At 33.8% G+C, this 27,872-nt stretch overlaps 2 protein-coding genes across 3 annotated transcripts in view; both read left to right on the top strand.

The window, feature by feature from the left end:
* The first annotated feature begins 2,509 nt into the window (after positions 1-2,509).
* Positions 2,510-6,458, top strand: LOC103491274 (chloroplast stem-loop binding protein of 41 kDa a, chloroplastic). The gene is made up of 6 exons (XM_008451153.3): positions 2,510-3,024; positions 4,127-4,248; positions 5,287-5,389; positions 5,517-5,655; positions 5,747-6,024; positions 6,159-6,458. The coding sequence occupies exons 1-6, from the start codon at positions 2,626-2,628 to the stop codon at positions 6,339-6,341; spliced, it is 1,224 nt and encodes a 407-aa protein (XP_008449375.1). The 5' UTR covers positions 2,510-2,625; the 3' UTR covers positions 6,342-6,458.
* Positions 6,459-10,265: 3,807 nt separating this feature from the next.
* LOC103491275 (E3 ubiquitin protein ligase RIN2-like) overlaps positions 10,266-27,872 on the top strand; it is a 29,583-nt gene continuing 11,976 nt past the window's right edge. The window contains exons 1-11 of one of the 2 annotated variants that reach the window (XM_008451155.3): positions 10,266-10,426; positions 10,974-11,402; positions 13,911-13,988; positions 14,761-14,847; positions 14,933-15,054; positions 17,423-17,519; positions 17,630-17,699; positions 23,319-23,476; positions 23,557-23,694; positions 23,776-23,843; positions 24,010-24,240. In XM_008451155.3, coding sequence (XP_008449377.1) covers positions 11,163-11,402; positions 13,911-13,988; positions 14,761-14,847; positions 14,933-15,054; positions 17,423-17,519; positions 17,630-17,699; positions 23,319-23,476; positions 23,557-23,694; positions 23,776-23,843; positions 24,010-24,240 — 1,289 coding nt within the window. In that variant the 5' untranslated portion in view covers positions 10,266-10,426; positions 10,974-11,162. Of the gene's footprint in view, positions 10,427-10,973; positions 11,403-13,910; positions 13,989-14,760; positions 14,848-14,932; positions 15,055-17,422; positions 17,520-17,629; positions 17,736-23,318; positions 23,477-23,556; positions 23,695-23,775; positions 23,844-24,009; positions 24,241-27,872 lie in introns of both variants that reach the window. The other variant, XM_008451154.3, reaches the window with a different exon arrangement.

Raw genomic sequence — 27,872 nt, 5'->3', positions numbered from 1 at the left:
GGTAATTGTAATCACTGTTGAACTCTACCAACTTGAGTTGTTTTGTTTCTATTTCCTAAAAAACCACACATAATTAACTACCAAATGAATTTAGAAATGAGATTTCCCCACTTTTTTCTAACGAAATGCTCGACGTATGAAAAGTTTAACGGGAGAGAGGCGAAGAATCTCAGAAAGCAAATACAGATTCTTAATATTTAAAATTTTGAAAGGATTAGTTGCATAAATGATAGTAAAAAAGAATTAGTAAAAGATTAAAACACCCATGTGCGACAATCATTTTGTGTTCTTCTTCCCAAATTTCTCAAATTAAAATGATAAATGAATGATAACTTTCAATTTGATAAATGAATGATAATTTTTGATTTAAGAAATGATTGTTTTGCATGCATACATCTTTTCGATTTTCTCACGTTGAAAGCTATTAATGATAGTTAAAATTAGTGAATATCAATGATAGTTGTTATATTTGTTATCACTAATGGCTATTATTATTGATAATTTTCTATTTTCCGCCCATTACATAAGTGCTTCTTTCTTCATTTCTCAAATTGAAAGTTATTATTGATAGTTGCTATCATTATAACAATTGATAGCTTTTATGAGTTTCTATCACTAATAGATGTTATCAATGAAAGCTTTGAATCTAAGAAAGGTGGTATCGATTGATATCATTGATAGCAACTATAGCAATAGTTTCTATCAATAATAGTCACTAAAGGACAAACTAACTTTTGATTTGAGAAATGTTCTATTAGTTGCTATAATTGATATCTTTTATTAGTGATGTTGCTAATAGTAGAAGGATATCACTAGTACATCTACTAATAGTATCTATCAGTAACAAACAGTAGAAGGATATCACCATTATAAGTGACATCCCTAATAAGCTACTACATATGATATCAAGGTAACATTTCTCTAAAGTAACATTGTGGTTTTTTGTTTTTAGCATAAGCGGGACAAAAGAAAAAAATAGGATATTACTGATAGTATAAAATGATAGCAAACTTTATTTATCTTACTAATTAGATGTTGTATAATTTTTTATTTTAGGATTTCAGGTTATTGAAAGACTCCTAAAAATAGTACAAAAACATATATAGACCAAAAGTTGTAACAGAAAATATGGATGAGTTTGTTATTGAGAAGAGACGAACAAAACTAACTAAAAAAAAGTTTTAGAGAGTGCAAAAAAGTCCAAACAAGACAAAAAAAAAATGTGTCTCCAAGCAATGCTACAAGGCATTCTTCAAGGTGAAATGATGATACTCCAAACTTCGATCTTAAAATATCACAAATGTAATAATTAGATGTGTGTTTTTTACATTTGATAGATTTTTGTATATGACAATAGATTGTTCTATTTGTGCTTTTGTATGACATTCAATTGTAATGCTTAAGCTTTTATAAATTACAACCTTATTAAGATATAGTTGATACAATTTTGAAATAAAATCGATATAGTTGCAACTTTTGTTAAAATAAATTATTGATTAAAGTTATGCTATCGATATTTATATATCATCTAGAAATTCAAAGTTGATGCTATGATGGATTCGTGAATACTAATTGACATATTGTGTCATGGTGTCATTAATAGAATGCATCACTGATGGCTGTTGGAATAAATGGTTATTGTTCGTGTTTTTTCATGAACGGATGTATCATGAATGGATGCATCACTTCATAAAAACCAATAACTATTTGTGTTTCTTCATGAATGGATGCATCATAAGTGGATGCATCGCTTCATGAAAAGTGTTATAAAAAAAGGACACGACTTTTCGAATTGCCACAAATAAATCTATAAATACGTCCTTTTCTATTTGGTTGAAGAAGAGGAAAATTTTTATTTATCATTTGTATTCTTCCAAAAACTATTTTCTCTCCATTATCCACAATCTTCACGTTCGATAGATCCACAAAGTTTTGTTCGCTGATCTTCTAGATGAGGTGCTACTTTTAGAAGAAAGATGATCTATTCTATCCTGCGAGACAACTACTCTAAAAAACTCAAGCACGAGGGTGAGTAAATTTGTCTTAAAGAAACAACGTGAATTTGTTGAACTCAAATCTATATACATATATGTTTTCCTGTTTTGTTATATTGATAATTTTCTTAACAATAGCATGATATATGTGATAAAATTCATCACTGATAGCATGATAGAAATAAAAGTCAAGAAGAAGAAAACTAAAGGGAAATTTTGGAATTTCAAAAAAAATGTAACATGACCGGTCAAAAGTTACCTTTTTTGCAAATATCATTTTCTTGTGCCGTTAGATTTTATTTATTTTCTAAATTGTGTTATTTTATCAAAATTTTTATTTTAAAATTACCAAATATATATCGAAGGCCAAAAGGGTTATGTTCAAATGTTCAACTCTTGAATGTACCGAAAAAAAATTCCACCTAAATTTAACAAGATGTAAATTTGATAAAAACATGAGTAAAATATAGAAGCTACATTAACACACCTAGCAAAGTGGTATATTGGGCATTGCAAAAATGATTGGCCAATATCATACATGTCATCTATCTATTCAAACTACAAGACCTGCTCCTTTTTTTTTTTTTTTTCTCATCTCCCACAGATTTCCTTCTAACAATTATTTGATTCCATGGCTGCTCTTCCTTTCTCATCTTCCCTTTTCTCTTCCAAGCCTTCCATCTATTTCCCATCTCCTATTTCTCCTTCTTTTACTCCTCTTTCACTTTCTCCAATCTCTAACTCTTCTCCTATTTCTTCTTCTTTCTCCATTTCCCATTCTAATTTTCTCTCCAATTACTCTTCGTCTTCTTCTTCTTTTAGACCCTCCACTGTCTGTTCCTTTAGTGTCAGGGCTAGCTCTTCTACCAAGAAGAAGGTGTTGATTGTCAACACAAACAGCGGTGGGCATGCTGTCATTGGCTTCTATTTTGCTAAAGAGCTTCTGGGTTCTGGCCATGAAGTCACGATTCTCACTGTGGGTGAACAGAGTTCTGATAAGATGAACAAACCCCCTTTCAACAGATTCTCTGTTAGTAATTCTAAACCTTTTCTTTTACATGGTTTTTCGTTTCTGTATTCTCTAACATTCATAGTCTAGGGAGATCCAAAATCAGTGGTTGTTAACTGTTCCTGATCTATCCATGTTTGATTGACAATTCACATTCACATTCTGTTTTTTCGTTTGAAGACTGTTTCCCAAATTCTTAAAAAAGCTATTTTTATGCTTCATTGTATCATGATTTTTAATGGTAAATTTTAGGAGGGAAATAGGTTTTAATAAAATATTTACAAAATATAAAAAAAATTCAAATTCTATTAATGGTAGACATTGATAGAACTAATATACTTCTATCAACATGATTGATAGACAGTAATAGAAGTATATCAGTATTATTATTAATAGAATCCAAAATTTTACTATATATTAATAAATATTTTAGTATATTTTAACATATTTAAAAATGTCTCACTTAAAGATGTAGAATTATATTAAAAAAGTTATTGCAAATGATAAATTCTTAAAAATATTTACAATTGTAGCAACTAATTAGAGATACATCGATAGAAGTCTATGAGTATATGTTGTTAATAAATCTCAAATTCTATTATTTTTAAAAATTAATTTGGTTCAATTTTCTATTCGTGAAAATAAGCCATTATATTAAAATAAAGATAAAAACATTTTTGAGATAAAAGAATGTATATATATATATATATTAAAAGTAATATAATGTATTACACAATGTATTATAAATTGTATAACACAAAATAATAATTATATAAGTTTTTCAAATATAAATCATATTTCTATTTGTGATAGTTTAATGTCTACTAAATATTAAATATTAGTAGTAATCGGATGATTTACAAATATATAGTACCAAATACATTTTAAATAATTGTTTATATTAGAATTTAATTTCTAAATGTATTGTTCACATAGTAGATATAAAAAAATGAAATACAATTATGTTTTTTCAAAGTCTCTATCAAACATGTTTTTATTCAAAATAATAGATTCAATGAAGACATAGTTATATCATTGCTTTTAAATTCTCTACCAAACAAGCTCTTAAATCATTGATTGATCTAAAAATTAAATCGATGAATAAATGGGGATGGTGTGTTAGGAAATTGTGAGTGGTGGAGGCAAGACCGTATGGGGAGATCCAGCTGAAATTGGGAAGGTTCTTGAAGGAGCATCATTTGATGTGGTATTAGATAACAATGGCAAGGACATTGATACTGTGAGGTTTGTGAAATTTTACTTCTTTTCTCTCATCCTTTCTAGTTGTTTGTGTGATATTCTATACATTTAAAGAAAAAATACTTGGATGTATTTATAACTTGTGTGACAGATTTTGCTTTTTGGTTCCTTTATATGAGTGGTGAGAAGGGATTTACAAAATAAGCGATGTCTGGAATGCATCTAAGTATTACCCTTTAAGAATTTAATAGGTTTTTATTAATATCAACCCACCTTTCAAGTATTAAAATAAAATATCTGTTTATGGAGGATGAAGGTATCCGAAGAAATGGTGAGTAAGAATCGAATACACTAGCAAATTGATCTTACAACTAGATACAGTAGTTACATTACACACCGTTGTCAAATTAAAAAATTACAGTACACACTATGTTTACAATACCCACATAATAATATTCAGACTCAAAAAGTAAGTAAAACGATATAACAAGACTTATAAATTGAAAGAACTAGAAAATCTTAAGATCTTGTAGAAACATCAACAAGTAATTGAGGCACGATTTTGATAAGTTTGTCCTAAAGACAATTATTCATTATACACGAGTTGGAAACAAACTACAGCGACCATCAATGGATTGCATCGAATTGTTATTTATAGGTTAGTAAATAAGTAACTATCTAAATTAAGAAATAAAATCAGATAAATGCAAAATTAGAGCACTCAATTGAGATATCATTCGAACAAAATCAAAGTACATAAATCATTCGGATGGAAGAAACTACGTACATAACACGTGAAAGTTCAATATATAAACTAAACATCGTATGATTTGATGGGTCAATCTAACTGAAAATTTTACCCATAAATTCAATCTACATACTAAATCCTTGTAATTTTTCATATCTTTCACAACATTATTAAAAACCATCATGAGAAATTCACATAGCAGACAAACCAAAACATGAAGGATGCTCTTTGTTACAAAAATTTTTGCAAGGCAAGAAGATTTAAACCTTAAAAATCAACTAGAACCATGCTATAATTCTATCTAAGCTGCCAATTGGCCTATATCTTTGACACAGGCCTGTTATTGATTGGGCAAAGAGCTCCGGTGTGAAGCAGTTTCTATTTATCAGCAGTGCTGGAATCTATAAGCCAACTGATGAGCCTCCCCATGTTGAAGGGGTAAACATTACAGTTTCAATATGATCCTATCAGCATATATAATATATAGATTTAAATTTACATTACATTTTCTCAGCCAACAAGGTAAACACTTACAGAATGTTAATCTGCATCATTACTGTGACAGGATCTTGTTAAAGCTGACGCTGGCCATGTTGGTGTTGAGAAATATATGGCGGAGGTTTTCAGCAGCTGGGCTATCTTCCGTCCACAATACATGATTGGATCTGGCAACAACAAAGATTGTGAAGAGTGGTTCTTTGACAGTAAGAGCACACATCTTTATAAACCTGTAAAGTATTTAGACATATCTAACCTTGATTGATGAGTCATGGACTTGATAAATCCTCAATGTAGGAATTGTCCGGGACAGACCGATTCCAATTCCAGGCTCTGGTATGCAGCTGACAAACATCGCACATGTCAGGGACTTGTCTTCCATGTTAACACTAGCTGTAGAGAAGCCGGATGAAGCACACTCTAACATATTCAACTGCGTAACCGATCGAGCAGTGACTCTTGATGGAATGGCCAAGCTATGTGCTCAAGCAGCAGGTCGTCCTGTTAACATAGTGCATTATGATCCAAAAGCAGTTGGGGTTGATGCAAAGAAAGCTTTTCCTTTCAGGAATATGGTGAGTACATAAAATGAAATGGTTCCTTTGCTGCTCTGTTTGAGAAAACTGAAGATTAAAGTGAACACAAAAAAAAAAAAAAAAAAAAAAAAGTTAGATATCAACTCTAAGATATTTGTACCTGTTTTCTGTAGCATTTCTATGCAGAACCAAGAGCAGCCCAGGAGATTTTAGGGTGGAAAAGCACCACAAATCTTCCTGAAGATTTGAAGGAACGATTTGAAGAGTATGTGAAGATTGGTAGAGACAAGAAAGCTATTAAGTTTGAATTAGATGATAAGATACTTGAGTCCTTAAAAGTTCCAGTAGCTGCTTAACCCTTCGGATAATTGTGCAAAACATAGCACTCCAAATCTTACAGTACTTTTGTATATGTATTCTCATTTATTGTACTTCTATCAACTTACCAAAATAAAATGATTTTGAGAGCTGAAGTTTGTTCCCTCATTTCTTATTTTTTGTATTTATAGAAGAAACCAAAGAAAGTAGTATAGATTGCATATATTCCCAGGCTCTCTAGCTCTCTACCAAACAAATGTGGATAATGTACCGGCAGTTCTAATTCATTTCTGGTAAAATATATCAAAGTAAACATTGCACTCTTATGCTTGTAATCTTTAGCTATGTACAACAAACTTTAAATTAATAGAACATTTTAGTGGTAAAAATATAGTTTAAATGATATATCATTTTTAGCTCTCACACCTCTAAGAGTCCACACCGTAAGATTCATATCCGGTTTCGAGTCGCCTTAGGTGCGACCTCCCTTCAAAAAGTGTTTGTAATGACTCAATTGAGAGTGCTTCAATTTGATATTTCTCGGAATTTATTTTGTAGTTTAGATAGTTAACAAGTTACTAACCTATAAATAGCAACTCTTTCCTCCTTTTGGAGCATCAAAATCTACTTTGAAGAGTTTTCTCTTCTCTTTCCTATTTCTTTTTTATCTTAAGCTGAATTGAGACCAAGTATCTAGAATTTTGTCAAATTCAAGTAGTTCGAGGCTGCAATTTCAACCAAAATAGTCGTATTCTTTTGAGATGATTGTTGTAATTTGTTACCAGCTCGTGTAGAGTGAATAATTGTCTTTAGGACAACACTTGTCAAAACCGTATCTCAACTACCCTTGACGTTTACGCAAGATCTAGATGAGATTTTCAAGTTCTTTCGATGTGTAAGTCTTGCTATATTGTTTTACTTACTTTAAAGGCTAAATATTGTTATTGTATACACTTTGTACCGTAATTATTACATCATTTCCCCTTATAGTCCATCTGCCATGAATGGAGTTTTCGTCATGCTTAAAAGTTGATGATTTAAGAGATAAAACAAAACAAGAAACCTATCAAATTCTTTTAAGTGTAAAAGAATATCACAGAATCTACCAAGAAAGTATGAGAAAAAGCAGTAGAAATCCACAAACCTCCCAGTATCAATGTCCTTGCCATTGTTATCCAATACCACATCAAATGATGCTTCTCAATTTCTGCCATCACCACAAACCTTCCCAATTTCTGCTAGGTCCCTCATGCTCTCTTGGCCTCCGCCCCTTACAATTTACGCAATATCCACGTTATATTAATATTAAATTTATTTTCATCCATAAATAAGTATTAGTGATTTAAGTACATGTTCCGTGAAGAATTTAAAAAATAAAAAATTCAATCCAAACGACATCTTTTCATATATATGTTAAGAAACTGGATTAGAAATTGGATTATAATGTTAAGATTTGTTTATAATATATTTGATACTATATATCTATAAATCATAAAACTATTTGTCACCGCAACAAATTATTTTATTTCCAACCAACACTCTCCCTCAAGCTAGTTTAAATATATCTTTCATTGCCAGCTTGGATATCATTCTATCAAACTGTACTTTAGGTAGCCCTTTAGTCAACATCAGCAATTTTTTCAAGCTAGGAAGATATGTAATACAAATCGCACCAGTTTCAAGTTTCTCTTAAATGAAGTGTTTATTGATTTTGATATGTTTTGTCTTTGAAGAAATTGAATTCACGTTTGAAGAATACCCATGATTTAGAAACTAATTTACAGCACCTAAAAACGATTTGAAAGGCTCTATAAACAAGGTTTCAATGCTCAAAACTCACCTAAACAGACTTGAATTCGTGTTGGAAGGTGTTACAAATGGTTCCAAAACTATTCTGAGACTACAAAAATGGGATTCCAAGCATTAGCGACACGTATAAAGAACCTTGAAGTAATTCGAAAGGAAATTTTTAAAGCCGTCAAGAGGTGGGTATGTAGATAAATGATATTTAAATAAAATTTAGATATCTGCAAAATTCAAATAGAAATTTGAATATAATTTGATTGGGATCCATGGTGAAACAATAATAAATAGTTTAGTTTTTTTTTTTTTTTTTAGAATAAATTTTCTTTAATCAATTGCATTATTTATTAAAATAATTTAACATTAGTTAATTAGATTAATTAATATAACTATTTAATTAAATAATCTAATTTTAGAAATTCAATTATCGGATTTTTGGAAATTCATTTAAAATGTCAAAATTGTTGATTTCATGAGTGGTTTTCTCCAACTTTGAGTATTTTTATAGCTACTTGCTTGATGAAGTGTTCATCATCTAATTCTCCACAAATTCCACCAAAATCTCACAAATTGATCACAAATTTGATTGATTTCACAATCAAGTTTTTAGTCCGGAGGATAGTAAAGAAAATCCATGTGGTTGTCTATAACTTGATTGTGATATTTATTATCATCTTTGGAGGGAGAATTTTGAACTAAGTATTTTTAAATTTTTATTTTTTTTCCAATTTTTATCATGCTTTAATCCTCAAAATTCATGACATTGAGCATGTTTAAATTTAACATGCTTCTACTTGCTTGTTAATTTAATATTAAAGAAGGACTTCATCCACCCCGAATCTTTGTCAGAGTCATAGTAAGGAAGACCTGTGAAATTTGGAGAATTCAAGACAACTAGTTTCAAGAGGAGTTTCTTACTATGATTGTGGACACCGGCGGATTTAGCATAGGTCCAGAAGCCCCTTCAACTTTATTGTCTTTATATAATATATATAAAGAAAATTGCTTAATTTTTAATATTTATAGTTGGTTTAGTGGTTAATATATATATAAAAATATTTTAAAATTTAACATGCTTCTGCTTGCTAGTTTCAAATCTTACTTATGTTGTTTATTTTACATATTTTTGTTTATCTTACCTATGTAGTTTGTTTTTCATATTTTTCTTTTAGCCCCTGTCAATATATTTTCTAGATCCGCTATTGATTGTGGAATGACAAATTGTATAATACTTAAACTTTTCTTAATTTTTATTTTGTGTTTTTAATTATTTCAAGAATAAAAAAACCCGATCACATGTTTCCTGTAAAGATTCAATTTTCTTCCTATAAAATGGTTCCATTTGGTAACTATTTTGTTTTTGGTTTTTGTATTTGAAAATTAAGCATATCTTCTCTCATTTTTATTACCATAGTTTACATCTTTCAAATAAAATAGTTGAATTCTTAACCAAAGTTCAAAAACAAAACCCAACTTTTTTAAATTTTAACTTTTTTAGTTTTCAAAAATTGACTTGAATTTAGAAGACATTAATGTAAAAGGTAACCTAAGATATTTAAGAGTGAAAGAGGGTGTCTAAAGATTTAGACCATGTTTATTTTCTTAAAAATGCAACCAATTAATGGTAATTTAAAAAGTGCATTTGATTACATAAATTATTGTATACATGTGTTTTGTAATTGTAATGAGATGCGAGACAATTAAATTCATAATCAACAAACACAATCTAATTATGGAATTAAGTGCGATCAATTTCGTTGTATTTAAAAATCACGTGAGACCCTCTAGGAGATATCGTTATTGTTACCTCCATAAATTTGTCATAGCTGCTATTACCACTAGTTAAACCTAAACGATAACACTTAGAAGACAATGACACAAGTCAATGCAAAACGATTAACTTTCCATCACAATCAAATTATATTTTACAAAATACTTAACACAATAAAAAAACAATTCAATTACATTTACAACTGGAAACTAATCCCGATTGACCGATATATCAATAAAATTGTTAATGTTAGATTATCAAATCAAATGGGGATAAAGCAGAAGTTTCAAACTCATGTAAGGCTATGAAATGAAAATAATATTTGTTTATTTTTTAGACTAAAAATGAATATTTTGTTGTAACAAAAAGAAGTATAAGAAAAAGGAGAAATGCATCTCACGGACGTAGACCCGCCAAAATAAATTAAGCATTTTTCTTATAAAAAAGTATTAAAAGACAATGAAAACCGAAATTTTCTCTTTTGGCTGATGATTTACAATTTACGAGACTCGCACCGACGCTACGGAAGCTTCATCTTGATCGAATCAGGTCTTTGATTTCCTCTAACTGATCATTTGATTAATCTTTCCTTTTTATCTCTCAGTTTGATCAATCCCCAAAGCACTTTCTAATTCGTCGAAATTATTTGCTTAGATTTTCTGTATTCTCCCCATTTTGCATGATTTCTGAGTTTTAGCTACCGGGTTTTTGTGGGGTTTTCTTTTTCAATTTTCAAGTTTTATGATATCTAATCACGGGTTGGATTGAATTTGTTGCATAGCGTTTTGATGTTCTGAGCGATATTGCTCGAGCTGGCCCTCCTCTTTTATTCTCTATGCCGGTTGAATTTACAGTCTACTCTGTTTGATGAATTACTTTAATACTCATCTTCTTGAGATTTTATAACAATCATGGAATTGAGTGAGTTTTTGAATGCTTAAGGTTATATTGAAGAAATGATACATATATCCAGTAACTTCTACTGTTGCGTTATTTAAATTTATCAAGAGGTTTCTTAACTCGAACCTGGGTTTTTGTTGATTTGAGAAATTCTCTTTCTAGATGTGGCAATTTCAGCTGATGTTATTAATGACAGGTACTAGTTTTTTGGCTCGGAGGGTTGCAGCAAATAAATTGATTCAGAAGCTGAGGATAAAGCTAGGCTCCTTGTTTTGTTCCATGCTCTGATGATGATGCTGAGTATTAGTATCAGAGAACAATGCAGCTTCCATTGTGATGGTTTTGCTGAATTTTGGTCATAGTGAAGTTACTAAAACTAACATCAATGGGTGTCAGCTATATAGCAATTTCTGCGGCATGTACAGCATTAAGTTTTATTGGTCTCCAGTTATGGACAGAATTATCAATAGATAACCTAAGGTCAGAAAAAATAATTGGCGAAAATCCCTTCAAGACAGAGAATGCTGCCCCTGTCGTTGATTTGCTCTTAAGTTCCTATGTTACGGTTGGACTGCTGGCTAATTTTGCACTTAATGTGTTTGTTCTACTCATACTATTTCTAAAGGTAAGTTTGTTATTTATTTTGGGAGCATTGTGTTTCAAAAAAAGCATGCAGCTATGAACTCTCAAGTTTAAAGCAATACTACATAATGGCTGTAGCCTGCTTTTGGAAGGTTCATTGAAATTGTTTTGTGTTAGTTTTTCCTGTGGCCAATCATTTTTTTTATACGAATGACGTGGTTTAAGTATATGCAAATTTGAATGAACTTTTAGATAAGATAAAGATGACACGGTTGAAAGAGCTGCTAAATGTAGCACACTGACAGTTAGTCTGCTAAAATTTTACCGATCAGCTTCCTCACTAACCAATGATCGACTTTTAACTACTAACTCAGCTCAATTTTTTGATTATCCAACTACACTTGTATTATGAACACTAAGCAAAGGAACATAGATATATTTCATCAAGTTAGTTTTGAGCTTGCGGTGGCAGTGTGGTTCTACTGTCTTTGTGATGTGGTGGGAGCCTGGGAGGCACACATATTTACAAGTATGCAAGGGTTGTATTGTACCAATAGCTTGGTTAGGCCTTGGTTTGCTCAGAAATTTAAATACAATGAACATATTCGATCTTTTATTTCTTGGCTTTCGATCTAGGTATCTGTGATAAATTTGACTCTTGCTCAAAATTATCATATTTATTATCTAGTTTAGCGAGAGTAGAGTTATTGTCCTTCTATTTAAAGTAGAATTAGTTCAATTTCGATGTTTGGGTTAGAATTAAATACAACATTTTTATTATATCAAATTATCTTGAGAATTAAATTCAACATCTAGTTGCTGTACACATCTATCCTTTTCCGAGAAAGTGAATGTTTATTCTATACATAAGTAGATGCAATTGAATGCACCAAAAATTTCTGTAGCGTGTAAAGGGTGGCATATGGGTTGTAGGAATGGAGGTGGAAGTAGAAGTTGATCCTTTTTAAAGCCACAAGCTTTGTTGGGCAAGGAGGAAATGATGAACTTTATGTCAGGAAGATTACTATTAGATTAACTTGAGGGAGGAGGAAATGGGGGAGTTTTGTTTTTTTTCCCTTTTTGGTAAAAGAAACATTTCATTGATATATGAAATCAGGGTCGAACCCCAAACACCAAAAGGTGCTTACATCAGAGAACATCAATTACCGACTGAAAAGGATAAACTGTAATGAGTCAAAGGGTGCTTTGAAATGCACCAACAAAAATCCATAAACAAAACCAATTCCATAAAGGGGAAAAAGAATCAGTAAAGAGCCATCTGTTCTGTTCACTTCATGAACTCCAAAAGAGCCATCTGTTGAAGGATTATATGGTGCAGGCAAGAGAAGCCACCCGAGTTTGGAAGATGGATTCTTCGGACAACTTACCAGAATAGTCTCAATAATTTTCCTAATATTTCCGAAGCTTTATTAAGAAGCTTGTTGGATGTCAAAATCTCCGAGGAAGGAAGATATTCTCATATGGATTTTACAAAATGGAGGTGTAAATACTGTAGAAAAGTTGCAAAGAAAATTGTCTTCAATACCCTTGCAGTCTTCAGTTTTTTGCTAGAAAAGGATACTTTACTTTACCTTTTCATTAAGGAAATGAAAAAGAGACCAATGCTCCAAATTACAACTTGCAGCCCCCACTTTGTGTTTTGTGTATGAAAGCAAGTGAAGACCTAGATCAAGTGTTTTCCTATTGCTTGTCTGTACAAAATATTGGATGAAATGTTTCAATACCCCAGTCTTTCAGGGATGATGGACAAGTCTACTAAGAATAAATTTAAATTACTCTTCTTCTTGGTCTCAAGTGTAGAGGTAAAGAAGCTACTGACGATATCACAAGATCCAAATGCCTCCCACCAATGACAAGGTTTGTACCAACTTTGAGACAAAAATATAGCCAAGGGTTCTGTTTTAGATGACTTCAAAAAAATTTTCCAGACACCCATCTAGTTTGACTGCCCCACTTCTATGGTTTCAGATAGAATTAAATCAAGTAATCGATTTGATACCGGAAAAATTTCATCTTTAATCAAAGCATGTGGTCTGCGATATAAAGAGCTTCCCTCTTTTGTTCCTGGGTGGTAGGTTGAAAGCTTAATTATTATGTGTGGGATTTTATATTCCAATGCATGCATACAAAGGAGATTGGGGTGATTTATAAGACCTATTAATGTGGATTGAGTTCTATTGGGGTGATTTAAGATGTTCTCTCTCCAAGCCATTTGCTGAATTTTCTTTATTGAAGGCTTGGTTAAATTGTGACGGTTTTACTTTTTCTTTGTAATTGCTTAATTTGTTTACTCCTTCCTAGAGTTTGTATCTTTTGAACACTAGTCTCTTTCTATTGTTTCAATGAAAATTTTTGTTTCTTGTTAAAAAAGCAAATGAGTTTGATTTCATCAAAATTGACATGTATGATTCCACTAAAATCCAAATATATGATATGATCAGTGGCATAGCTAGGGTTTAAAATCCCATCAGAGCTTGTATTTTCTCCCAAGATGTTAGTTTTGATGCTTGTAGATTTATTTTGTCAGCAGACCATAATTTTTGTTGAGCTGTATTCATCTGAGAGTCGGAAAATGGTGGAGCGTCTTGTTAATTATGTCATTTACAAGGTTAGTATCTTCCAACTTGATCTCCATTAAATTTTGTCTTGTTATTTTGTACAACATTTCACGTCCTTTTGGTGGGAACACATTATTCTTGATTTTTAATAATTTTATATTTTTATTATTTTATTACTTAAACTTTTAAGAAAAACTAATTTTGTTGATGAATGAAATTTTGGGCTCTCAACGCAAATAGGCGAATTACATAAGAGATCTCCAATTAGAAATCAAAGAAGAAAGACTAATAATGAAAAGGATGTAAATGTTTCAAATGAAGGATATGTTCACCAACACATAGCATGAAACAAAATTAAATCTAGAAAGTGATCAACGTTAGAGATACCAGAAAAAAACTGTTTGTGGCCAATTCTTCTTGTTGATGTTCAGCTCACTTCTCTAACTTCACATTGGCTTTAGCCTATTGCTGCTTTGCACACTTACTACAGGCTTGCATGTAGACAATGAGTTGTTGCATGTTAACCTATGGATGTTTTTGTTTATAATCTCAAATCAAATTAGAGGATATTAAAAATTAGAAAGCAAACTTACCTTTCAGCAAACAGAGATTCTATTGGAATGGCCCATCTCCACTCAAACACTGAATTAAATTACATGCCCCAAAGTCCCTGGGTCATCCTACATGGATGCGGTTTCAAAACCTAACTCAATTGACCATTTAACTTAAAATAAAACTTTCCAAATAGATCTTTCCTAACATCGAGTATGGGATCTTGTTTACGATTTTGTAAATTTGTATTTGTTAATGAACATCGGACAGGGAACATTTCTGCCTCTGGTTGTTCCTCCAACAAAATATCATGTTGCATTGTGGTCTATCTGGTTGGCTGTCTTATGTTCATTGAAGGTAACATAATGCAATTTTCAGCTGGATTTTGATTTGTTAGTTTCATGTAAATACCTGGCTTATTGCATCAAAACATATTGTACAGATGTTTCAAGCATTGGCTAGAGATCGTCTCGAACGTCTGAATGCATCGCCTTCTGCCACATCATGGACATATTTCTGTGTATATTCTGTATTATTGCTGGTCCTCATTGTTGATCTTTCTGGGTAATGATTAATATCTTTTCTTAGCTTAAAGGTATTCAAAATTGCGGGGACAAATCTTTGGTTTCATTAATATCTATTCATTATCTTAACAAACAGGCATGTTTTCTTTTTCTTTTTTAAAAAAGGATGTTCATTTGTTTATTTTTCTTTTTCATTTACTTGATTTTGGTTTTCTTTTTTTCGAAAAGAAAACGAGTCTCTTTATTCATATAGATATAAATTGAAAGAGATTAATACTCTAAGTGCATGAGAGTTATACCTAGAGCATAATGGAATCAACAAGAGCAGGAACACCCGGACATCTCAACTAGGTTGATATCCCCTTAGCGCCCTCATCATATTCTTCAAACAAACGTAAAAAATCTTGACTGAGACTTAGATATTCAGCTAGTACAGAAAGGACAAAAAGACTATAAAACACTAGCCTTCCAAAGGTTTCAACATTAAAACACACAGAAGACCTTTATCAAAAAGCACAATGAAAAGTTAACTCAAAACAAGTAGATTAGGTGGAGAAAATAAAAACGCTCCAATTTGAGTAGATTTCTTGAATGTCATAGCTCTCAAAAAGCTTGGAGAAGGAACACCAAGAGGAGCCATTCTTGCAGGCAACTTTAAAAAGATCCAACCGAGCAAAGTATTTATCATGGAATACCCTTTGGTTCCTCTCAAACCATAATTCCACCAAAAGCGACTTTACAGCATGTAACCAACGTGATTGGGTGATTTTTTTGAATTGCACCTCAACTAAAAGTTGCTGGTTATTTCCTCGAAAGTCAGCACCAAACACCCAAGATAGGTTAAAGAAAGAAAGCAACTTCTCCCAACACTGAATTGTGTACAAACAGAAGAAGAAGAGATGTAAAAGGTCTTCTCCATGTTGATGACGTAAAGGGCAAATGGGAGGAGAAAGATAACTTGTAGGAAGTTTATGCTGACAGAGGATACATTAAAATGACCTTATATCATGATCCAAATAAGAATCTTAACCTCCTTAGCCTGTTAAACTTCGATAGTGCCGAAAACAACAATTTGTCCATTGGGGAAGAAGGGGATAAGTGAGTTGTGAGAGACTTTACTGAATCAACCCCATTTCCTATCAAAGACCATGTTCTTCTATCAAAAGCAACTGAAATTTCTTTTGCTGCAATTATACCGAGCAACTCTTGGAACTCAAGTATTCTTCCTCTTTTAACAAGTGCCGCAACTTAATGGACGAAGAGGCCAAGGAGCTGCCCCAATGATCAGCCACTAACCCTTTTGGAAGTAATGCCACTCTGTAAAGTATTGGGAACAAAATGTTCAAAGGAATCTCACTCTCCCAAGTGTCTAACGAAAAAGCTATCTGATGGCCATTTCCCAACTTGTATTTAGCTATAGCATCTACTTTCAGATGTTCTAGATAAACTGACCCAAAGACTTGTCAAGCTCTTTCCGTCTTTTCCAGCTGTGTGTCATTTGAAGGAATCTTTTCCTTGTATACTTCTAACCACCTTACACCATAGTGAATCATCATCCTCGATGTATCTTCAACCCTATTGGCTAAAAGAGCCAAAATTTTGGATTATGCTCCTGAGGAAGACCTAAATAAGAAGAAAGAAAGACTACCACCTGACACCCAATGAAAGCCGCCACCCATCATCCACCTATCCAATTGTGAGGATCACAATTGGAACCTAAAATTTGAAATTACCTTTGTTAATTCTGAACCCTGAAATAGTCTAAAAAAAAAAGGTTTTATTCAGGTTAAAAAAGGATTACATATAGAACAGTCTTGAGGAATCGCCTTTCCCTTTGGGCTAAAAAATGGATAGAACAAGGGGATGATGAGAATTTGAAGAGCTGCATTTGTTTGACTGTGACTAGTTTGGCCCCTTAAGACTTCAATTTTGCCTACCTACTCACTTTTAAACTGTGGGTGTAGGGTGGGGTTGTTGTTTTACTCATTATTATGCATTAAGTTTCTTTTTCAAAGTATTCATAGATTTCCTCGTAAGTAGGCCATAGCTATCTTATCTATTATTGGCAGCAGTGCAGCTCCCTTCTTGGCCTTTTTTTATTTTTTAAAATTTTTGGAGGGGGGATAGTGGTTTGTTCTTAATAATTTGTGTTAATTTAAGTTAATTGTCTGATTTGACGCGGGGGGGGGGGGGGGGGGGGGGGGGATTATTGTATTGGACCTGGAGGCTATAAGTCATTAGGAGGGAGGGATAGAGAGAGAGAGAGAGAAGGGAGAAGATTAGTTTTATACAGTAACACAGATCATTTCTAGAAGTGAAAACAGTCTTTGATTAATTGTGCCATGCAGTTGAGTCTTTTATAATTGAATTACTGAGAATTTGCTCCCATCTTTTGCTTGTTTCTGCAGGATAAGATTCTGTCTGATGATATACCGAACACTGGGTTTATCTCTGTTTCTCTTGTTGTTCTTTGAGCCTTTAAGCATTGCTTTTGAGACATTACAGGTAAATTCCTTGCAGGATGATGATTTCTGTTTATGACCATATTGGCCTTTCAGTTGATCTGCTCATAATTAATTTACATTTCACCAATTTGCGTATGGAAACTTTTGCAGGCAATTTTGGTTCATGGCTTTCAGTTACTTGATATATGGCTTCATCATTCAGCTGGAAACAATACAAATTGTCAGTTCTCTAAGTTTTTTAATATGACAATACCTGGTATTATCTTTTTGAACACATTGTCCTATTTAATGTTCCATTTAGAGCCTTGAAAATAGTAAACTAAAGTTATAAGGGTTTAGGATGTATCTACGATCTAAATTGACCATAGATGCATGTTAGGATCCCAAACCCAGAAAACACAAATAACACAAAGATAGGATATATTACAATATCAAAAGAAATTACAATATAACCATAACTTTTCAAGAGGCTATCAGACTCCCACAAACTTTTCAGTTTCCGCAATGATGAATCCATAATATGACCTCCCCTCCAAAAACCCTTGATGCCTCTATCTATAATTAAGTCATCTCTATCTAATTGCCACGTGCACTTACTAATACTTTCTATACACCCTTATTTGTACTCTGACAATGTACTATCAATATATGAGGCTGTTTCCTTTTCAAAAAAAAAAGACAATGCACTATCGAAATTTATTATATTAATGTAAAATCGACTAGAATTTGTAATAAATTACTTGAGACAACGAAATGATTGTTATAAAGCTATTTGAATTTTTATCGATGTTGAGCGTCAGTGATATCTGAAAACTAAGTGTTACATACTTATGTTTGATTAATTATTACATGCACAAATTAATGTAAAAAACTCAATAATTTATGAAAACCTGTAGTTAATAAGCACAAAAGTTTTCTATCATGTTCAAAAGAAGCACAAAACACAAATATTGACGCAGAACATGACATATAGATGGTGACACGTGAATTTCTGAAATAGTCAGAAATTTTGAGATTTTTAATACATATGAGTGCGCTCTGAAATAGCAGGAGTGTTCTTAAACACAAACATAGACCATTTCTGAAGCAAAAGAATATGCAACACTTAATGTTAATATACGGTTGAATTTATGTAATGTAAACAAAGACCACTTTATTATGAGAGATCCTTTAAATTTTTTATGTTTTACATCTTTTTTTTGTTTTGATGTTTTGTGATTTTATGTTGTTTTGGCTTTTTATATCTCCGAGCATTAGTTTCTTTTTACTCTCTTAATGAAAACTCCTACTTTCCTTTTCTATATAATAATAATTAGAGATCTTCAGCTTTATTATTTGAAGTTTGTTATTCTCATTTGTATTCTTGTCTGTTATCCCGTTGTTCTTTTTCATTCTCTTTTGGGAGCTTGCATATTGAAATTTTTTCTTTTCATTCATCAATGAAAAGTTGTCTTTCTTATTTTTTTAGTTCTTTTTTTCCAAGTGTGCTTTTAAGATACTTTCTACCCGTTCTTACTGCCCTGGTGGCCTTCCATCTATCCGGAGTAAGTTTAAAAGTTCTCTCTTTGTATTTTTATCCTCTTGAAGGAGCTGAGGTGACATTTTTTTTTAATTTAAATGAATTTCCAACTTCCTATTTTACAGTTTTTCAACGAGGAGCTCAGAAGACTCCGGAAGGAGCTGAGTAGACATTTTTCTTTAAATTCAAATGAATTGCCAATTTCACCTTTCATAGTTTTTCAATGGGATCTCTGAAGATTTCCAAACGGAACCGTCCTTTTTTCTTGTTCTTTTTCACCCCCTTGATAGTTCTCTCTGAATAATTTTATTCCTTTCCTTTGATTCAAACTTTGTATCTTATGGGAAAAAAAGTAATAACAAAAAGTGCAACTTGAATTGGCTGTAATAACCCTCCCTGAAAAAATTATAAACCTCTACCAAAATTTCAAGCTCTAATCCTGCCCACCTTGTTCGAGTGTCAGGAAACTTACCGATATAAGGAACTACCACTTTCTTGTAAATAAATTAGTTCTATCATATTTCTATAAGAATGGTCCGGGCCAAACAATTCAAACTATCAAGAATGGTCCAACCAGAGCTTTTATTAAGATAAAATAAAAGAATACAAGAGGCACAGGCCTCCTCCTCCTCCTTGAAAATCTCCTCTGCCTTATTCCACTTTACCCTTTAGTAGTTTTCGATGTAGTAGGAATTTGGGTATTATGATCAATTACTTAATCTATTAGGATTAGGACTAGTTTCTTTTATTAATTAAGACTAGGATTAGTTTCTTTGGTTATTAGGATTAGGATTAGTTTTTTATTAGTTTTTTATTAATTAGGATTAGGATTATTTTTTTATTAATTAAGATTAGGATTAGGTTTATTTTCAATTATCAATAGACTAGTCTTCTTGTATTCACAACTTTTAAACATTAATAAAATTCTCTCATTTGGTATCAGAGCAGCTGTTTGGGCAACTTTGATTGCCACTGGTGGAAGACTAGAAAACTCTTCGTGACGCCGGTCATAAGAGGGAGCTTTGTGAGTTGTGCTCGTTGCCCAAAAAAAACACACATCTAACAAGGGGAACCCTTAAAATTTCAAAAAAAAAAAAGAGAAAAAATGAACCAAAGATTTATCAAGATTTTGCAAGAATGGAAGAAGAATTCCAAGTAAGTCAAGTAAGTCAAATTTCCTCCCAAAAGCAATGTTGGAATTCTAATTCAAGTGATTTGGAAGAAGAATTCCAACATAATAATTTTGCCCCTGCTCGATTTTCTCAAAGAACCTATCATTATCCACCTCTAAAATTTGACTATAGTGATTCTAGCGATTTCAACGAATATTCTAATGCAGTTTGGAACGCAATAACAAGGATGGACAAATTAAATACAACGGTGGCAAAAATATTAAGACAGTTGGAACTTGTCTTGATGAACCTTTCTCAACGAGATGTTTAGGTGCACCTGTTGATCCTAGTGCTTTATGTATAAACCTCATGTACTTAGAGCATTGGTCTCTTTCATTTTTACATTTTTATGAAATAAAGAGACATATTTCCTTTTCCAAAGAAAAAAAATCTTGCTCAACAAGGAGAGGTAAATAGAAGAGATGAATGAAGAAGACCTACCTAAATAGCACGGGAAGAAGTTTTAGAGAAAAAATCAGAGGCAATTGGAACTTATAGGAGAGGGATCACATCATTTCTCGAACTCCCAAATTCCAAGAACCCATCGAAGAAGTTCAAGACTGAATTTTTTTTTTATTCGAAAGAAAAGGCGTAGACCAATCCGAGCAAAAAGGCGATATTTTCATAAATACTATGACCAAGGTTCAAGAAGATAAAATCCACATACCTTCATCTAGTGCCAATTTGGACTTGAAAACCTTCCTTGATTAGATAAAGAATGTTGAGAACTTTTTCGATTATATGAACTCACCAGAAGACAAAAAGTAAAATTTTTTGTCTTCAAGTTGAAATGAAGGGCGTTGGTTTGATGGAATCAAATTCAGTTGAATAGAAAGTTGATGGGTAGAAGTCCAATAACATCTAACTAATATAGAGGTCGGTCTTTGTTCGCATCAACAGATAACAAGACTCTAATTGTATTTAGTTTAGCGACTGGGGAAAAAGTTTTCGAGTAATCAATACCATAGGTTTGAGTAAATCCTTCTGCAACTAACCTTGCCTTGTGTCTGTCAAGGATTACATTTGTCTTGTATTTGAGTGTGAACACTCATTTACATCCCACAGTTTTATGTCCCTTAGGGAGAGTACAGATCTCCCAAGTCTTATTCTTTTCAAAGGCCCTCATCTCTCCTATAATGACAATTTTCCACTTAGGACACTCTAAAGCAATGTGAATATTTTTCAGTATCATAGTAGAGTCAAGGCTAGTTATGAAGGCTCTGAACTGTAGAGATAGACTATCATAGGAAACATAGTTACAAATGGGGTGTTTCATGCAAGATCTAGTGCATTTTCTCAATTCAGTGGGAATGTCCGGAGAATGATCGTCCTCATCAAGATCACCTGAATGACCTTATTCAACCTCATTACCTCCAGTTTTCGCTCTGATCTCAGTCTCATCAACACTGTCCTTTTCTCCCATATCTTTAAGAATAACAATATCAGACCTGTCATTTTCACTCATTTTACCATAAACACATGATTCAATAGGATTAGTCATACCCTGATCTCGAGAAGATTCAGAGTTTTGGACCGGAGCTAGCTGATCAGTAGGAGACTCAATTTCCTTTCTGAGATTTCTCTTATAGTAAGTTTTCCGGGGAACTTGGTTTGTGGCTAGGAGCATGGGATGAGGATCGGAGTCAGGTAAGGTAATATGAGAAGGATTGGTAGACTTTGAGGTACAGTTAGACTCTTCATTCACACTCTCCACCTGAAAATTTCTAACAAGAAAGAAGAGCCGATCCTCACAAAAGGTGACATCCATAGTGACAGTATTTACAGGAAGGAAGATGGAAACTATAATCCCCTGATGAAGAGGATACCCAGCCAACACACACTCTTGAGCCCGATGTGTGAATTTGGTCTAATTAGGGCCAAAGCTATGGATGTAGGCTATACACCCAAACACACGAAGGGGAATCTCAGAACTTAGGCGGGTAGAGGGATATGACTCCTTGAGACAATCTAAGGAGTCTGAAGGTGGACACGAGAAGGCATCCTATCAATGAGATAAGCTGCAGTAAGAAAAACATCTCCCCACAGACATGAAGGAAGGGAAGTAGACAGCATAAGAGAATGAGCTACTTCCAAAAGGTGACGATTTTTCCACTCGGCAACCCCTTTTTGTTGAGGGGTGTAAGCACTTAAGCTTCGGTGAACAATCTTCTTGGAGGCTAGGAACTCACTAAGGGTATGACTTTGAAACTCCAGACCATTATCACTTCGAAGAATCGCAATTTTTGCATTGAATTGCGTTTCAATTTTGTGATAGGAGTCTGGAAAAAAGAGGAAACCTCAAATTTATCAGTGATGAGAAAGACCCAGGTAATTGGGTATGATCATCAATAGAAGTCACAAACCACCGTTTTCTATAGGAGCTCATGACCTTGGAAGGACCCCAAACGTCACTATGGATAAGGGTGAATGGTTGGGTTAAGTTATATGGTTGTAAGGGGGAGGAGACCCGATGAAGTCCATACCTAAACTACTAAAGAATTAAAAATCCAACCACAATTGGGCTTTATGAGAAATCTGCATATTATTTGATAACAGAGGTCTTTTTTACCACATTAGTTCTAGGTTTAGTTTGCTTTTCAATTGTAAATGGAGGGCTTGGCTTCTTATATTCACAACTTTTAAACATTGATAAAATTCTCTCATTTAGTTTCCATCATCTTCTATACTTTCATAAATGAAATATCTTTTTTTTTTTTTGTTTAATTAAGGAAATCAGCCTCTTTATTGATAATAATAATTTAGTTCAAAGTACAAAAGGTTTATACAAAGAGCTAAACAAAAAAGAGACCATATAGGATTAGTAAGCACATCCGAACATCTCAATTAGGGGAGGTTGACACCCCTAGTCCCCTCATTGCATCCATCAAATATAGAGTTCACATTATACAAAAATATAATGTTCTGAAGTACAACCAGCATGAGCTGTGGAGCCAAAATGGAATAAAAGTAAAAGATACAAAAACATCCTGAAAAAACAAGGGCAAAACAGTGGATCTTTCCGCGATGCACAAATGAAATATCAATATTGATCAATATATCCTTTACCCTCCAAGATTTAAGAGTTATACTTCTTGATGCTTGATTGAATCTTAGGCTGTAAGTTTCTGAGTAATGGGTATAATGGCAGGTTTGTTGTGGGAATTGAAAGGCACTCTTATACGAAATCTGGGATTTTTCCTTGACATGGCAACACTACTGATGGCACTTGGTCATTACGTGTATATATGGCGACTTCATGGAATGACATTTAATCTTGTGGATGCAGTTCTCTTCTTGAACATTCGCGTAAATATTATATGACCATTCGTACGTCAATGTATTAATTTTTATTGCAAATTGTTTCATAACCTTTCTCACTGGAGCAGGCCTTATTAAGTGCAATTGTAAAGCGAATTAGAGGTTTCATGAAATTGAGGAAAGCATTAGGTGCTTTAAATGCAGCTCTTCCTGACGCAACACCTGAAGAGCTTCAAGCATATGATGACGAATGTGCTATCTGCAGGGTATGTGATGTTATTTTTAATCGCCTTTTGTCCCTCTCGGGTTTGAATTGATTTAAGTATGATAAAGTACGGTAATGACAGGAACCCATGGCCAAGGCTAAGAAGTTAAACTGCAACCACCTTTTTCATCTTGCTTGCTTGAGATCTTGGTATGATTATGTACTTCTCTTATGCAACTAGTTCATGTTTTCAAGTATGTGAGACTGGCGCTTAAAGACTTTGTCTTTTTGCATTTATTTCAATGAAAAGTGTGATTCCTTCTTTTAAAAAAAAATGGCGCTTAATTACAGTTAAACTATCATTCCATCATTCCAGGTTGGATCAAGGTCTAAATGAGTATTATTCATGCCCTACTTGTCGAAAGCCACTTTTTGTAGGCAGACAAGAAAATGATGTAAATCCTCGTGCAGGAGAAACTTTTAGTGATGAGCAGCTTGCTCGTCAGATAAGTGCAGGTCTTAATAGACAGAATGCTACTATACCGACCCTCCCTACAGGGATTTTCCCCAATCAGACACAGAATCCGGTTGAAGGCAGTCCTTGGAGGTCTATCCCAAACCTACAAATTTTGTTTTCCATTTCCAAGCATGAGTAATTGTGTTTCTTGGTAACACTTATTTTATTTTCATCAAAAACTTTTTGAAACGTTAAAAATTCAGTTTAATTTCATGGGTAATAGTTTTTTTATTTTTTTTTGAAACGGAGACTCTTTTATTAGTAAGAACTCGAAGTACAAGATAGTTATACAAAGAGAGCAATAAAGAAGTTGAACTCAAGAGAGTCCTAGAGGGATCAGGAGGCATGCCCAGACATCTCAACTAGGTTGACACCCCCATAGCACCAATTATCATATCCCGAGCAAAAACATAAAAACAAAACAAAGGTACAATATTGAAGTCCAGCTTAATTTCATGGGTAATAGTTGAGTTCTAAGCTATGGAATTTGAATGGTTATAGTGTTAGACCTCCAATATTGTTTCAATATAGCAGAAAAAATAAAAGAAAGAATTAGAAACAGAAGGGCATTATTGTAATAAGATGATCACTGTTAAGAAAGTTGTTAGATGATCACTGTTAAGAAAGTTGTTAAAATTAGTTACAGTAGTTAGTTAGTTGAGCAGTTAGAAGGAGAAGAGTCTATATAAAGGGGCTTAGGCATAAGAGAAAGGCAGACTTTTGAGTATAGAAGTTAGGCTTGCATTTCTTGAGAGAAGAAAGCAAGAGAGATTGTAACCTGTGATTGAATTGAGATCTCCTCAATTCAATCCCTTCATCAAATCATCAATAAAAAGCTGCTGGAATTTCCTTTTGAATTACGACTCCTATCAAATTGGTATCAGAGCCAAAACGATCCATAAAACAGAGGAAGAATGGTGCAGACCAGAATTGAAGAGATAATGGAACTCTTCGAACAAGAAATAGCCGGAATCAAGAAAGAACTGATGAAGATGCCGGCGATCGAATCAACGCTGATCGAAATAACAAAAAACATGGAAATGATGCGACTACAGTCCGAAAAACAACAGCAAGCAATTCTATCATACATGGAAGCAAATGCGAAAGAGAGAGCGATGACCGGAGAACGAATAAACGAATCGGATATTCAGAACTCACCGGCAACGAAATCGAAGAATGGCAAGGCGTCTTCCAGTCACGATATCGGGGAGACCAGTGCGGAAAGAAAAACCGATTCGGACGAAAACACTAATGACCGAAGTAAATTCAAGAAAGTTGAGATGCCGGTATTCACCGGAGAAGACCCGGAGTCGTGGTTATTCCGAGCAGAAAGATATTTCCAGATTCATAAGTTAACGGAATCGGAAAAAATGCTGGTATCAACGATTTGCTTCAACGGACCAGCACTGAATTGGTACCGATCACAGGAAGAAAGAGAGAAATTCGCGAGTTGGACGAATCTGAAGGAAAGATTGCTGGTACGCTTTCAATCGACCAGAGAAGGCACTGTCTGCGGCCGATTTTTGAGAATCCAGCAAGAAACGACGGTGGAGGAGTATCGGAACCGGTTCGACAAATTAGTCGCACCTCTATCCGACTTAGAAGATCGAGTTGTGGAAGAAACGTTTATGACTGGCCTATTTCCTTGGATTAGAGCTGAAGTCATTCTCTGCAAGCCAAAAGGATTGGCAGAAAAGATGCTCACTGCTCAACTGGTAGAAGATAGAGAAATCTTGAGAAATGCGGCAAATTTGAATAGCTATATTGGCGGGAAACAATCAGCGATCACATCAACAGGTATGAAACACTCTTACTACCAGCAAAATAAAGAAAGTAAAACCAATGCTTCATTTCCGATAAGAACAATTACATTGAAAAGTCCAAATCCTGGAGAAATACGGAAGGAAGGAACCTCAAAAAGAATACCAGATGCAGAATTCCAATTAAGAAAAGAAAAAGGGCTTTGTTTCAAATGCAATGAGAAGTACTCTGCTGATCATAAGTGTAAAATGAAAGAACAGAGGGAGCTTAGAATGTTTGTAGTGAAAAATGACAATGAGGAGTTAGAGATCGTTGAAGAAACAGAAGCTGAAAACGCTGAGATGAGAGTTGCAGAAGTACAGCCACACACGACAACTTACGTAGAGTTGTCAATTAATTCGGTGGTAGGATTGAATGATCCGGGAACGATGAAGGTCAAAGGATCATTACAAGGCAAGGAAGTTGTGATATTGATTGACTGCGGTGCGACACATAACTTTGTGTCTGAAAAGATAGTCACCTCATTACAATTACCAATTAAAGAAACAGCCCATTATGGAGTAATCCTCGGATCCGGAACAGCGATACAAGGGAAGGGGATCTGTGAATCAGTAGAAATCCAAATGAAGAACTGGACAGTAAAGGAAGATTTTCTGCCACTAGAGCTTGGAGGCGTCGATGTGATCCTTGGAATGCAATGGTTGTACTCATTAGGAGTAACAATATGCGATTGGAAAAACTTGACACTAACATTCTATGACAATGAAAAGCAGATTTGCATAAAGGGAGATCCAAGCCTCACTAAGGCAAGAGTAAGCTTGAAAAATCTAGTGAAAACTTGGGAAGAACATGATCACGGCTACTTGATTGAATGCAGATCCGTTGAAGTGGCTGAACTGAAAACCTCCCATAAGGAAGAAAAGGAAGAAACAAAAAAAAAAACTGATTCCAATATTAGATCAGTTTAGTGATGTATTTGAATGGCCCGAGAAATTACCACCAAGAAGAAGCATAGAACATCAAATACATCTCAAAGAAGGTACCAACCCAGTGAATGTCAGACCCTACCGGTATGCATATCATCAGAAAGAAGAGATGGAAAAACTAGTGAACGAAATGCTAGTTTCAGGAATCATAAGACCAAGCGCGAGTCCCTACTCAAGCCCAGTATTGTTAGTAAAAAAAAAGGATGGGAGCTGGAGATTCTGTGTCGATTACCGAGCCTTGAATAATGTCACTGTCCCAGATAAATTTCCGATCCCAGTGGTGGAAGAATTATTTGATGAATTGGGAGGAGCTTCACTTTTTACTAAGATCGATTTGAAAGCAGGGTATCACCAAATCCGAATGGTAGACAGGGATATTGAGAAGACAGCATTCTGAACACACGAAGGACATTATGAATTCCTAGTAATGCCCTTCGGACTCACTAACGCACCAGCCACCTTCCAATCCTTAATGAACTCGATCTTCAGGCCATACTTAAGAAAGTTTGTCCTCGTTTTCTTTGATGACATACTAATCTACAGCCGAAATTGGGAAGATCATTTAAAACACATGGAGATTGTTTTCTTGGTGCTGCGAAAACACGAGTTGTTTGCAAACCGGAAGAAATGCAGTTTTGGGTTAGCTAAAGTAGAATATTTGGGGCACCTCATCTCAAACAAAGGTGTTGAAGTAGATCCAGAGAAAATTAAAGCCATCACCAATTGGCCTAAACCAACAAATGTACGAGAAACTCGAGGTTTCCTTGGGTTGACTGGATACTATAGAAAATTCGTACATCATTATGGCACTCTAGCAGCCCCACTGACCCAACTACTAAAGAAGGGAGGATTTAAATGGAATGCTGAAGCAGAACAGGCTTTTGAGAAACTCAAGGAAGCAATGATAGCCTTACCAATATTAGCCCTACCCATGTTTGATAAACCATTTGAAATCGAAACGGACGCTTCAGGATA

Source organism: Cucumis melo, chromosome 5 (genome assembly GCF_025177605.1).
Source record: "Cucumis melo cultivar AY chromosome 5, USDA_Cmelo_AY_1.0, whole genome shotgun sequence".
NCBI classification, from domain to species: Eukaryota; Viridiplantae; Streptophyta; class Magnoliopsida; order Cucurbitales; family Cucurbitaceae; genus Cucumis; species Cucumis melo.
The sequence above is the reverse complement of the archived record's forward strand: the minus strand, read 5'-3'. Positions and strand labels throughout refer to the sequence as shown.

Bases quoted from the DNA above. Each gene is read 5' to 3' on its own strand.
- LOC103491274 (XM_008451153.3), top strand. From the start codon at position 2,626: ATGGCTGCTCTTCCTTTCTCATCTTCCCTTTTCTCTTCCAAGCCTTCC. The intron at 5,656-5,746 runs GTAAGAGCACAC...TCCTCAATGTAG, and splicing joins TGAAGAGTGGTTCTTTGACA to GAATTGTCCGGGACAGACCG. The intron at 6,025-6,158 runs GTGAGTACATAA...TGTTTTCTGTAG, and splicing joins CTTTTCCTTTCAGGAATATG to CATTTCTATGCAGAACCAAG.